Source organism: Rhinolophus sinicus, chromosome 3 (genome assembly GCF_057876585.1).
Source record: "Rhinolophus sinicus isolate RSI-liver-muscle chromosome 3, RSI-T2T, whole genome shotgun sequence".
NCBI classification, from domain to species: Eukaryota; Metazoa; Chordata; class Mammalia; order Chiroptera; family Rhinolophidae; genus Rhinolophus; species Rhinolophus sinicus.
Window position 1 is genome coordinate 37,449,625 of NC_142503.1, and position 14,142 is coordinate 37,463,766.

Below are 14,142 nucleotides of genomic sequence, written 5' to 3' on the forward strand. Positions count from 1 at the left end.
TACATTCCAGGATTATTTTCAGGCATCAGATATGCCTACATATTACAAAGAGTGGTTTATATTTAAAGTTCTAATTTCTAAGGGTATTAACCACACATATTTATCTAAACAATTTACTAACATATACTAAGCGATATTTTAAATATATATATATATATATTTCTCAGTGTACTGAAATTCTATTAGTTTTTTTGAGATTATAGGCATACTATAGAAAGTGTCTGATTATATAAAAGATTAGGTTTCTTTAGAATTTAAGAGTGCTGATAGTAAGGACCAAGTAAAATTTATTAATCTATTTATTGGAAATTAATAAATCCTACTTGAAGTAAAAAGAGAAGGTATCATATACAAAATATTGTTCTTTTTTAAGTTTTTAACTATACATTTAGATATATTTTTCTTAGAACAATACCTAAAGACTTTAGTTAGAAGCAAGACTGGATACCTGAATAAGGTCAAGTCGGAAACATTGTTTCTACATTTGGTGATGGTTATTTATATTATTTTGCCTGATTTGATCTGTTCACCCAGTTCTCAGCTCTTACAAATGAAATTATGGGTTCTCAGTAGTAATCACTTAAAAATCCTTAGCTTTATATGATTTTGCTATCCCAAAATATGATTAAAACATGAGCACAAAACTTTTGAATACAAAAATATAGTTACTGGAAAGAATTTATGATCTCCAGCAAAACCTTACGCAAACAAAGATTGACTTTCTGAAAGGGATGGTGGTTGTATTCTATTTTTAATTGCTTTCACTAACAAAAAAAATCACTATTATACAGTTGTGTTACTTATGGATTCAATATTTTTTATCTAAATTATAGCAATTATAAAACTTCAGGAAACTTAAAAAATTGAAAGAATTGTACATAATTTTACTATTCAAACACTACCATTATGCATTTAAAGAAAAAAACAAAACCGTATTATAACATTTTAGAGATGAATGAGCCCTTACCAATAACAACACTAAAAAAAGCATTAAGTATTTTAGCTTCTATTAGGTTGGTGCAAAAGTGATTGTGGGTTTTGCAATTTTTTTTAACCTTTCACACTGCAATTACTTTTGCACCAACCTAATAGAACATACGCAGAGCATTTTACAGGCTCGGTATTATTTCTATCTCTTAACAACCTTATGAGATGGATACTCTTGGAACTGTCATTTAGCTGAGGAGGGAATCAGGCTGGGAAAAATTCAGTGAGTTGCAAGACTATTCACTTAGCAAGAGGACAAGATAGGGTTTGAACTGGGGCCTACCTTTATCCAGGACAGCCACCAATTTTACCAGTTGGAAAAAAGAAATCTTACAGAAGTTAAATGAGTTGTCCAAGGCACTAGAGCTAGTTCTGACACTATTATGATTTTTTATAGCCTCTCTAGATCGCTTATATCCTGATATTTAACATTTCTTATTAACAGTCAGCGTTGGCTTTAAGCCTGTTTCATGTCTCATGTGAAATCAGTTTTATCCCATTCTGTCCCAAGTCTGTCTAAACCAGTGGATCTCAACTTTTTCTGGAAAAATACTGAGGCCTTTAACAATGCATGTGCTTGTGTTCAACCCTCAGATTTTTGGATTCAATTGATCAGGGGTGCAGTCTTGGATAAAAAGCTTTCTAGGTAATTCAAATGTATAGCTATTGTTGGGAAGCACTGGTCTATACAAAAAATATCTGGTAATCAACCATTATATATATATATAATATATATTATATGTATTAATATATAATATATGTAATATAATATATATTATATATTATATATATTTCAAAATGCTTTAGATCGTTTTATCACCTTCTAATATTTATGTCATGTGGTTAAAGTATTTTCATGATTTGTATACCTAAAAGGAACAAATAAACATAAATGTGTCACTCAGTTAAATCTTTGTACAAATGACATGTTTAAAAAAGGAGTAAATAAAGCATCAAGTTGAATTGGAATACTCAATTTCAAGCACTGAGCACGTACCTAATTATACTACATGTAATTTAATCCATGATATAGCCTTCTGCTTCTAGTGATATGTCAGTTAAAAAATGTGTTCCTATTTAAGTATGTCACTTAGCTAATTTGTAATTTGAAGCAAAGACTCTTTTCAGGTCTATGGGTTTATAGGAAACAGACCAATGTGGTCAAGGTCACACTGTCTAGCATTGCCTTTGAATTACTTGAATGAACCACAGAATTTGTATTTGTACCTTGGGTTTGACTTACATGAAATTAAGAATGGGAACTAATGCCCCAAATTAAATTTTCAAATGTGAAAAACCTGTCCAATCACTAAACTATGCTTACCTGAGCAAATGGAGTCACAATCAAGTCATCTCCGTGTCTGAAAAATAAACCAAATCCAATGTTAGAAGTTACCAACGACTCTATAACCACTTTTGATCAATATTAAATGGTAAATTCCACTTTCATAGATTCCCATAGAGAATTACAGTAATTCCATCCTTATTCTTCAGCACTTGTTCTTCCCAGCCACTGAGGTGAAAATATGTCTTCTGGGATGTTAACCACTGTCCAGTTTCCTGGGTAAAAAGAGGATCCTCAGCCAAGGTCCCTGTTGCTCATTACGCACACAGGATATGCAATACTAGAGATGGAGTTCCAGCAGTGGGACCTGAGTTTTACTCCTGTCCTCTTATTGTAGGTATTAGGCAGGGATGTGGGGGAAGGAAGGCGCTTGCACCTGCCAATGGCTTTGGTGAGAGGTCCCTGGACCATCTAACATTTGAAGGTGATAAGCATCAATTGTCCCGCATCATCGCGTGTGAGTCTTCGACAGGCGAGGAACTGTAGATGACATGGCCTGCATCATACACTAATAAAAACCCCGTCAAACTTTTCAACTGACTCACGTCCCAGTCACTGTAATTACGGGGAATGTACCCTGTGTGTGCTGTTGCTGCAGCAACCTCCACTACACCGTGCCCAGGGATGCAGGAGAAAGGTGTCAGTGTGACGCATCTCGGAGGGACAGGGAAAGGCTAGGAAAGTTGTGCAACATTCCACTTGGAGGAAAGTATGAAACCAGGGCTCAGAGTTCCTTCGTGGTATTTCTTAGAATGAATAATTTGTGAGAAGGATTTCCAAAATCTCCATGAAATATTTCTTGATCTAGCTAACTGAAGGTCTTTAATCAAAAGTGAATGCAATTATTCTACACAGAAAGCTGGACATGACCCTCACTTAGAACACTGCCCTGGCACCATTCATTCACTTATGAACAATTCTGAAAAGGACCTAAGTCTCCTAAAACAACACTCAGGAAATATGCTTCAGCATATGGATGACGTTAGTAAACGGATCATTACCAATAATTAGACCAGTTGTTATGGTTGTCATCAAATTACACAGAGAGCATGAAATTCAAAGTGTGGGAAAATAAAAGCAGAAAAAAAGGTAGGAACACGATTTAAAGAAAACCTGCATTATTTTGCACCCCCCTTAGTTTCAGAATTTTTTGAGGAGCACCTGTTCTTTGTGGAGATTATTCACATAGTCAAAATTAAAGTAGTATGAAATCTAGGTATTTTCCCAAGGTACAATCTTTTCTTCCATTTTATTCTTTACAATTGCCTGACTGCAAAATTTATTTTCTAAGAACTACGTCATCTTGAGCAAGTCACAACATCAATCTGAAATTATTCCTTGGAAATAAGTCTTCTAATTTTTTACATGATATATTGGATTTGAATAACTCTAGGCTGAAAAGGGTGTGAATGTCTATTAAAATCTTAATTCTTTCTTTGGTTGCATTTAATTCCCAAGCTCTATAGAACATATATTTAGAATATATAATATTTAAGATAATTTATCAGTCTTGCTTCCTTTCCGTGTCAAAGCATAAAGAGAGAGTTATAATTTTAGTGATGGAAATATTTCACTCTTTTGAATTGTCCAGAAATTGTTTTTGGCAAATACCACAAGACTGTCTCATTTGAGTAACAGTAAAATTATTTCTAGTATTTCAGTGGCAAATTATCTCAATAAATGCCAGGTCACAAACTATATTCTTTTCTTTTCAAAATTACATAATGCTTAAATTATCTTTGAATACATACCAAATATATAATTTTTAAATCTTTGTCTAAGTCCGTACCTCAATATTAAAATTTCTTATCAGACCTAGTCTCACAAGTACAATGGTGCAGATAACATAGACAATATTTTGTGTATGGAAGACAATGAACATTACATAAGTGTATTTTAATTGTATCCTATAATTTGATTATACACTAATCAAAAATCAGTCTGGTAATTAAGATCCACAGAAGATTATTTTGTTATTATATACAATTTGGCTTAAAGAGTGTGTGAGTTTTAATGAATTGAATAAATGTACACAGCAAAAAAAAGGCTATGATAGAAAATAATTCTGAAATGCTCCACTTGAACAACTTCCCCAACAAGGAACTTTTTAAACAAGGAAACCTAGCTAATTGCAGGGGGCTTAGAGGGATTACAAGCACCACACAGTAAGATTATTGGTTCTTATAGGACAGGGAGGGACTGCTAGGAAAAACTGACAAGAAGCTAGATTCAAATTTGCACAGTGAGCATTGCCCAGAGACTTGAAACTGGACCTCCTGGTAACATTATTATTATTTTTTTTTTTTTGGAGAGAATTATATAGCATTGTTTTTCATTTAAATGAAAACAAACAAAGATAACAACAACAAACTTTGCCAACAAGCAATGGCTGTGCTTTGAGGACAAAAAAGCTTTTTTTTTTTTCTTTTTTTTTAAGGATTGGAGTTATTTATGGGGGACAGGCGGGGAGTGCGGGCTAGGGGTCGGCAGTAGGGATAAAAGCTCATTTTTTACATTGCATGTATGCACGCACGTATGTGTGTATATATCTATGTATGTAGGTAAGTATGTTTGTATTTGGGTGATGAGGAGATGTGTACCCCAGTCCTCGTCACAGCAGAGTCAGTGTCATGCTGGCCTCCAGTCTCATGGTGTGGAAGGAGGTGCTTAGTCACCTGCCCTGGTTACCATGGGCCTAACCAGAGTCACCTCCTCCAGCCCTGGGTACGGAGTGGGGCTGCTTTTCCCTGATACCAAAGAGAAGAACTCGCCGAGTGAGTGCTGAGCCAGCACCACTGGAGGCAGGGGAATACAAGGCTTAAAGTGTACTATTGAATTTTCTGTTTTTTCAAAGTGCAATGACATTAGAGTCGGGAATGATCCCTGTGCCTTTGGCCATCCTTCCCTTACTTTGGTATCTTTTACTACCTTATTTTCTCCCCTCATTCTTTCTGTATTAAGACTCCAGAAATGTTGGCAAAACGCTATAGAACAATCCCAAAGCAAACCCTCTTACAGAGACCTCATTGGATGGAGGAGAACTCATTGAGATCTAGAAATGATTCAAGTACTTAAATGTGGAAAAATGCCTTGTCATCTTATAAAATCAGTTCGACCAAGAGCACCTGAGAATATAGTTTTGAAAACTAGTTCAAGATGGTGTCGAAACACACGAGGCAGCAACCTTTCTACGCCTTATTATTACCAAACCAGAAGGAAAAGGAGATGCAGTTAATTAGAAGAAAGTTTACACTCTATTGAGCAAAGACTCCCAATCCTAAGATACTAAGAACTTTAATGGCCATTCAGTAGGTGCTGCCTCTGAGTATCGTGCACCGCCAATTTAAGCACAAGTGGTTGTGTGAACAAGCGCTCTAAAGAGGAGCCATGGGCTGAGGATTACTTTCTGAATCTGATCTTGCAAAAACTTTTTCATCTGTGCTTCACTCTCTCTTGCTATGAAACAGGATAAAATTCTCCTCTGGGGTTTGTCAATAGGATTAGGGAATTGAGAAACAGAGAAAATTGGTATTTTTGTATTTTGAAATCCTGGTGTCCCTTAGTCTCAAAACTATCACTCATTTATCAATTCACCCTTGATCTGCCTCTTTTAGGATTAAAGGGAAACAAGTATGTTCTCATTTTTAATATGCACATAAAAATGTTTCCGGGAGCCTAGGCTATTTGACAACACCCAAGAATTAGCTACACGAGGAACATATCTACTCACCACTCTACTCCCATGTTCACTGAAATACAGACATATAAAATAAACAAACAAGTACATAACACAATGTACTTGATCTTTTAAAAAAATGTATATTTTTGAATGTAAAACACTTATTAACTATAGAAATTTTGAAAAATAAGGAAAACTTAAAGAACCATCCAAAGATAACTGTCAATAATATTTTCCTTTTAGATATATGTGAACACATGTATATTAGATATGGTTTTTATGGAATACATGATTTCTTACACAATTTTGGAATCACACTGTATATTCGATTTTATATCTAGCTTTTAACATCAAACATACTGAATCATGAATAATTTTACATGCCTTTATATTTTAAGGTATTTTTAATGATTCCAGTATATGTTTAGTAATCTTTAAAAATTTCAAGTAGATATCAATCTGAATGTATTAAAATGTAAGTACTGATTCTATTTTAGAATTAAAAAGATCAAATAATTGTATGAATTTTTCAGATTCATTTTAGTTCATTCATTCCTTTCAAAATCACTTAGTAAAGGAAACATGCTTATTTTGATAAAACACCCGTTAGTCAATATTAAAATACTACATGAAAAATTGGGTTCATTGAGTACTAAATTCACGAGGATATTGAATATTTTATGTTATTCTCCCTTTTTTTATTAAAATCACAAAACTGTGGTTTCAGGCAATGAAAGTATTCTGAAAAATTTGGCTACCAAGTTGGCTCTAAGAAATTATGAATGTCACATTTAAGAATATAATGAATCCTTTAAAATTACTGATGAAGGAGGCATTATTATTTTAATAAGGTGCTGGTAGACAATATACTGCTGAAACAACCCAACAAAAAACAAATGAAAACCTGTGGTTCATTGGTTTCAGATTCACCCAAGGATATGGCTCCTCTTAACTGCTTAGCCTTTTAATTTAGAACTACCTCTACTGTAAGTCAAGAAAAAAATTAAGTAGTGCCTCCATTTATGAAACCTCAGGGAATGAAGTTCCTGTATAACAAAGCCAACCTTAGCCACAACTGAATGTGATTGTCCTTTGTCACTTAGAATTAAAGAAATCCATTTAACACAAAAGCTTGGTCCTCTCTCTGGTCAAAAGTCAAAACTATCGAAAATTACATTTTTGGCAAGAATGTCTAGAAACATTTTACTGAGAACTAAAATAATGTAAATTAATATAGGAGCAAAATTAAAACAGTTCAGTATTCTGTAAGGTACCGTGTTTTCCTGAAAATAAGACCTAGCGGGAGAATCAACGCTAATGCGTATTTTGGAGCAAAAATTAATATAAGACCCGGTCTTATTTTACCATAAGACCGAATCTTATATAATATAATAATATAATATAATATATAATAATATAATATAATACAATATAATGCCAGGTCTTATATTAATTTTTGCTCCAAAAGACGCATTAGAGCTGATTGTCTAGCTAGGTCTTATTTTCAGGGAAACACTGTAGTATCTTCCAATCCGAATTCTTTCCACATCAAACTCGAAGCCATTTGTATGTATCTGTACACAGCTTTGACGGTCTTTTGATAATGGTAACAATAGCCATCAGTCAAGAAGTGGAAATGTTTACCTCCATTTTGAGAGCACCTTTGTATTTATATCCTGTACTAGCAAAAAAAGAAGAAACCACATTTTAACCTTTTCCTCAGTTTTAACAGACAAATAAGCTAACTCCCTATTCTACAAACACTGGTGAATGAGGCCATCGAAGTTCTTAACTCTATGGGGAAACAGTTTATCTCACGTACCTTTAATACCTTCTTTGCCCTCGAATTGTAATTTCCTAATAGACTTGAGTGGTAACTTATCTTAAAATCTCTTTCACTGATGCCCACCAAAGTAACTTAATGTCTTCTTGGCTTTAGCACTGGGGTCCTTGTAAAATGTTACCATTATTTTTTATTTCTTAAAACATACTTTTAATATAAATATTTAAAAAAATCAGAGCACAAATATCCAACAAAATTATAAGTAATAATGGTAACAATGGCAAACAATTATAATTATTATAAAAACAATGATAAATAACATTTATCAAATGATTATTATGTGCCAGGCACTGTGCAAAGCACTTTGCATTGATTATCTCTTACTAAATGCTTTTTGTAGATGAGGAAACGGAGGTCGAAGACGGACAAAATATCACATCCCCATCAAGTGATGGGGCCAGGATTCAAGTTCAGGCCACATGACTTCAGTGGCTCTGTGCTTAAACACTACAATTCTGCATCTATTATGCATTTATCAATGCCGAAAGCACGTCGAACACAACTTACTATCTTAATACATTTTCCATTTCATGTAGGTGATGTATATGATAAAGATAACAAACAACAGTTACATATAAATGCAAAAAATATAAATAAATAATTAAAACTTCACCACTGATTTACAAAACAAAACAATCTCAGCCTACCTACTGATTTTTATGTCCTACAGTCCTAAAATAATATATAAAATGAAGTAATTTTATTTTCCCACTTAGTCGATAGTTCTAGCTGATAGTTAGATTTCATATGTGCATATTCAGGACGTAGCAAGACTGTATGCATGTCATGTGTAACAAAGGCCTCTGAAGATGGCATTTATGTACATATACATTCATATGTAAATATATGTAAAGTTATGTAGTATATATTGTGTATGTGCATGTGTGTATGTCAGTATAATCCTAGGGAAATTTTGTGAGCTGTCTTTCCTTTAACATAAGCCTTTTGTTTTTCTGTCTTCTCTGTTTCAAAAGGTGAGGGGGAGCTGCAGTGAGGGGAAAACACCACCACCATCCTTATCAGCATAAAGAGAATTTACTATATTATTTTGCTTATATTACTCAATGGAAAATCTCTTTAAAGAACAGCTGCTCTACAAACATTACATTTGAAGGTATACTTCATCTGATTGAAAAGATCACGTAATGTGTTAATGCAGGTTCATAAATTGTAACCAATGTACCACTCTGGTATGAGGGCAAGGAGTATATGGGAAATCATGGATCTTTTTCATAATTCTGCCGTGAACCTAAAATTGCTCTCAAAAATGAAGTTTTAGAAAAATTAAAACACACAAAAAAACCATACAACTTTAGAAATGGATGTGACCTTGGAAGTTACCTAGTCTTCTGAAATTTAAATCATTTGTTCACTTCTTAGGAACATTTTAAGAATTAAAGACTGGCCTGACCCCTCAAAAAAATCCTTAGAACCACTCAGTTTTGGCCCAGATGTGCTCATATCATATATACAAATGATAAAGCAAATGGAATTAGAGTTAACGCAATATAAGCAAAAAATTCTCTAGTCTGAAGTGTAATCTCCTCTTTATTTGCCATACACCAAAAATTCAGGCTTTGTGAGAGAAGGTACTTGATGACAAAAAGTGCCCTCCAGTCAGTAATATGATGGCACAAAAGACAATCTCTTTTCAAATGTATATATCGAAACATTTTCCATTTTTCAACAAGTTCAAAACTGTTTTGCACATGCGTGTGGACACACTCACCAAGCATATTCAGTTATTTTGTTTAAGAAAAGCCAGTATCTTAGACTTCCAGGAGTGTTGCTGTCACCCATTATTGTGACACAGCCTCCAGTGCTGACGTACGTGGAGGGGGAAGGAGGAAAGGGAAAAGGGCTGAGTACACAACAAGCTGTCACAAATGTCCTGACTCTGTGTTCTACGAACAGGTTCTTCTTTCACAGTTTATCTTATTTGACAGGCCTGTGCTTAACGTCAGTGGCCCCACTAGCTTGGTTTTTCTCCAGGATGGGTTCCTGCGGAAAAGATTTATGTACCGGCAGCTAGTGCAACAATTTTTTTAAGATGTCCATGTGGTAAAAAGATTCGGTAGATTAGAAGGGAGGCTGTGATCAAATAGAGAGGAGTGAGAGCAGTACATTTTATGAGTGCCTACTATGTGCCAGACACCATACTCTACTAATACACGACATTTAATTCTGATGACTCTGCATTAAAGGGATGCTTATATTTACATTCTAAGAGAAGAAACTAGGCTCTGAGAACTTAAGTTTCATTGGTGGTCATGCCCTTGGCAAGTGGCAGAGTTCAGCGATTTCCAAATGGACGGCTAGGATCTGGTGCTTGTTCAACAGTGTTCATTGGTCTGTGCCAAATCGAGAACAAACATGGACCATGGAGTAAGGTTTTAAAAACCTACGAAAACATACTCCTACGGAAAACTCTCCTGTATTCTGAGAATATACCCACCCTTTCTTTTTTATCAAAGTGAAATGCCCTTTAAAAGTAAAGTGATTGTGTATATTGATGGGAACTTTTTTGTTCAAGTCCTTTACCTGGTAACTCCAGGTCAGTCTCGCAGGTGGTTGTAGAAGGCTTACTGAGCCATGAAATCCTAAAGCATGGATATTGTATTGTAGCTGGATTTAAAGCCAGGCTTTAAAATGCTGTTTAGTTTCTACTACACCATGATGCTTTCCACATGCTCAAATGGATTTAGCTATTCTGAAGCCACACAGAAATACATATTCTAGACTCCGAAATAGCACTGTCCAACAGAAATGTCTGCAATGGTGGAAATATTCTCTATCTTATTTCCTATCTGTGTTGTCCAATAAGATATCCACTTGACACATGTGGCTACTTACCCCTTGAAACGTGACTAGTGCAACTGAGGAACTGATTTTTACTTTTATTCCATGTTAATTAATTTAAATTAAAAAGAACGTCACATGTGGCCAATGGCTATCATGTTGACCAGTGCAGCTCTTGAGAAATTTTTACAAAACTCTAGTTATACATATTCTAAGAAAAGAAAATGTTTTTTATAACTGGAAAAAAATACCCATTCTAAGTTTGGGGCCAAAAGAGCATTAAAACATTACAACAAAAATTCCTGATTGTTTGGCAAAAACACTAAGTCAAAAGATTTACCCAGATGCCCATCAAAAAACTTCATTCTTTAAAGGAAAGCAAACGTTTTAGTTTAACTGCTTTACTTATTACATTCTCATCTGAGGCAACTGTACCTGCCAGCAAAAGCCAAAGGAATGGTCTAACAGCAGCCATTGGTCAAAATCAGTATGTTCAGGGTTAAGATACCTGGGACCTAATCCATGGGGAGGTGTGTGTGTGTGTGTGCATGTCTGTGTCTGACAGAGAGAGGTGGGGGCGGGGGGAGAGAGAGAGAGACAACATTTTTGGAGCAGAGTGTTGTGATTTTTAAAACTGAGCTAAAGATGTTTTTCCTAGTTTCCTTATATGACTGTTCTGAAGATGAATTATTACAACTTCATGGAAGAATTGTATATCAACTATAAAGACTAGAGAGATAACAGGCAATTTGAAGAACATATTCCTATCTATATATTCCTGAGCATGTACTAAATACTTGCAAAAAAACTAAAATTATACACTTAATTCCCCAGAGCTCCTACAAAGCTAAGCCACAAAGGAGGAAACATGGAATTTGTAAATATCCTGAACTTAAACTAATGCCTGCTAGATATGTTCAATTTGTGGACGAAAAGGGGCCACATACTAAACCTGACAAGCTCAGGGGAGGCTGCATGGTGGGCCTTACAAACTCAGAGACCGAAACTAACCACATAGGATGGTCTGAACATAAAATTTCGCAGCTAACAGCAGGTCATGGCAGGTAGTCACATCCAAGGCCTGTAGCTTCCTTGACAAAGGTCAATCTTTACCTTACCTAGGCCTGTCAATTGTCTTTTTACGTCTAAGATAACATACCCTTGTCATGTCAGAGTAATCCCCTTTTTCCTGAACCCTCAGGGCACACCCACTACACCAGAGCAGGAGACCACAGAAGCCCTCATTATTACCTTGTTCCCCAAATATGATCTCTATGTGCTGTAAATGTTAATTATTAACTATCCAGTACTCACCAATGTAAAAGAAGTATGTGTCTCTCCATTTAACTTTTATCAAATCCCAGAGATTTCCCTGCTTTGCTTTCTCCTGCCCCCTTAATCTACCTCCAACGCACTTCATGTAACCCTCCTTAGGTCTCCTCCTTTGATTCTAATATATAAAATAAGCTGCAAAACTGCCATTCTCTGAAGCATTTTCTCAATCTGTTGGGATTGTGCTTCCTGACAACTGTTGTCAAGTTGGCTCAAATAAATTTACCACGATTCTCTATAGATTTGGACGTTTCTTATGTCAAAAAAATCTTTGAAACATGCTTTTGCCATTTTCAAAGTTCCCCTGTGTTTGGAGAACTGGATTTTAGACAAGCTGTCAGTCTGGGAAACACTGGGTTACTTGCCTGGATAAATAGCAGAAGCCTGGCTACCTTTAAAGAAATGCAAGACAAACAAATGAAAGAAAACACCAAAAAAAAAAAAAAAAAAAAAAAGAGAAACACATTAGAAATATTACCAAATCTTTACAATAGGTAGACTAAATAAATGGAAACTCAGTGTGTTGAAGATAAAGAATGCACATGAAAAGAAACAAACAAAAAAGTATGTAGTCGACACATGAAATTAACTCCATGATTTAATGTAAAAGAGTTCTTTTTACCAACTGTCTTCTTTTTAGTATCGTAAAAATGTATTCATAATTGAAAATTCAGGAATTAAGGAGGGTATTATTTGGCCATGGTACCTTTCTATGTTTAGATAGTGTTAAAGGACTTTCAAATAGTAGATCAGGTTAGAAAGGAGAGAGATGCTCATTAATGCAGTAAGATCTACAACTAGCTAGGTGGGTATGCAAACTTTTTACATAGAGCCAGTGAGGACTAGAGCCTTCGTAATGCAACATATCTTTTTATTTTTATTCTTAGAGATAACCTAGTAAGACTAAGGAAAAATAATATAACCTGTAATACTAGAGATGAATAAATATATAAGCAATCATTCCTCCTTTTTCAAACTCAGGACTAAGGCAACACCACCTTTCTAATCAGTAGTCACAGTAACTGGAGAGCAATGGTTGTGACTGAAAACTCACATCAAGGTCTTAGGTGGTGGTGAGGGACTTGCTAACTAGCAAAAAAAAAAGAAAAGGTAGCAATTTGAGACAGTGGATGGAAGATGTTTTCCACTAGTTGAGAGAACACCTACATGGGGTACTCTAAAGGCCTGATCAGTGAGGTTCTTTACTTTCGTGTGGTGATAGCTAGACCACCAAGTGTGCCCCAGCTTTCTATGATATATTGATTCCACTCACATCCTCCTCATTCCCCTATTGCACCCTCCCCCAATATTCTATGTGTATAAGTGTGTAAGTATGAGTTTAGAGTTACATGGATTGTCTTTGGAGTCTGTATGTTAGTGTTTATTCAGCAGAAGATGGAGACAATAGAGCCCACTGTCCAGGTGAATTGATTTTCTTTTGTCAAACTGAAGTGGTTTGATAGGCAACTTGTATTAATAAACTCATATTTTTATGACTAAATTCTATTTGTACTGTCACCGATAATTCTCCTGTTAATTTTCCCAGTGTATTTGTGTAATATCTGTGCATTTGGCAAATAAAAATAACATTATATTATAGAATGAAGGAAAACAACAGAAATGACCAATATTCAGAAGTTAAAATAATTTAAAATGCATTTTGAAGAACTTTGAGAGGGAAAAAAACTGCGTACATCTTATGTAATTATCCATTTATTCTGTTATTTTCTTCATGACAGCACTTTGGCAACTTTCTGTTATGTAGTAGTTTCTATTGTTATAAAATACTCTTCGCTATTAATGGCAATTCAAATTTATTTTTTTATGTATTTGTTTACTGTACTCATAATAATACTTTTTTTTTTTCCTTTTTCTTATTATTCTTAAGAATTAAGTTTCTATCGGGGACACATTTAACAAACTATGTCACAATCTTCTGAGTAGAAGCTGCCAGGAACTTCTCTTCTGTCCTCTACAATTTTTTACATGCTGAGTTTAGCCTAGTCCTGTAGAATTATATACATTTTCCAAGAGTTGGTCACATATTTTCTTTATTACTTCTCTGACTAATTTGAGCTTTTATCTTAATTTATTCTTAAAATATAACTGAAAACCAAATGTTTGAAGTGCCAAGTAATTAATTTGATCAAATGGATT

General features: G+C 34.7%; 1 protein-coding gene across 9 annotated transcripts in view; it reads right to left on the bottom strand.

Annotated features, from left to right (window-relative positions):
- The window catches only part of PDE4D (phosphodiesterase 4D), a 1,272,577-nt gene that overhangs the window by 177,707 nt on the left and 1,080,728 nt on the right, over positions 1–14,142 (bottom strand). For all 9 annotated transcript variants that reach the window (XM_019743390.3, XM_074328918.2, XM_019743396.3 and 6 more), the window contains one exon: positions 2,312–2,348. In XM_019743390.3, the coding sequence (XP_019598949.2) occupies positions 2,312–2,348 (37 nt within the window). The remainder of the gene's footprint in view (positions 1–2,311; positions 2,349–14,142) is intronic.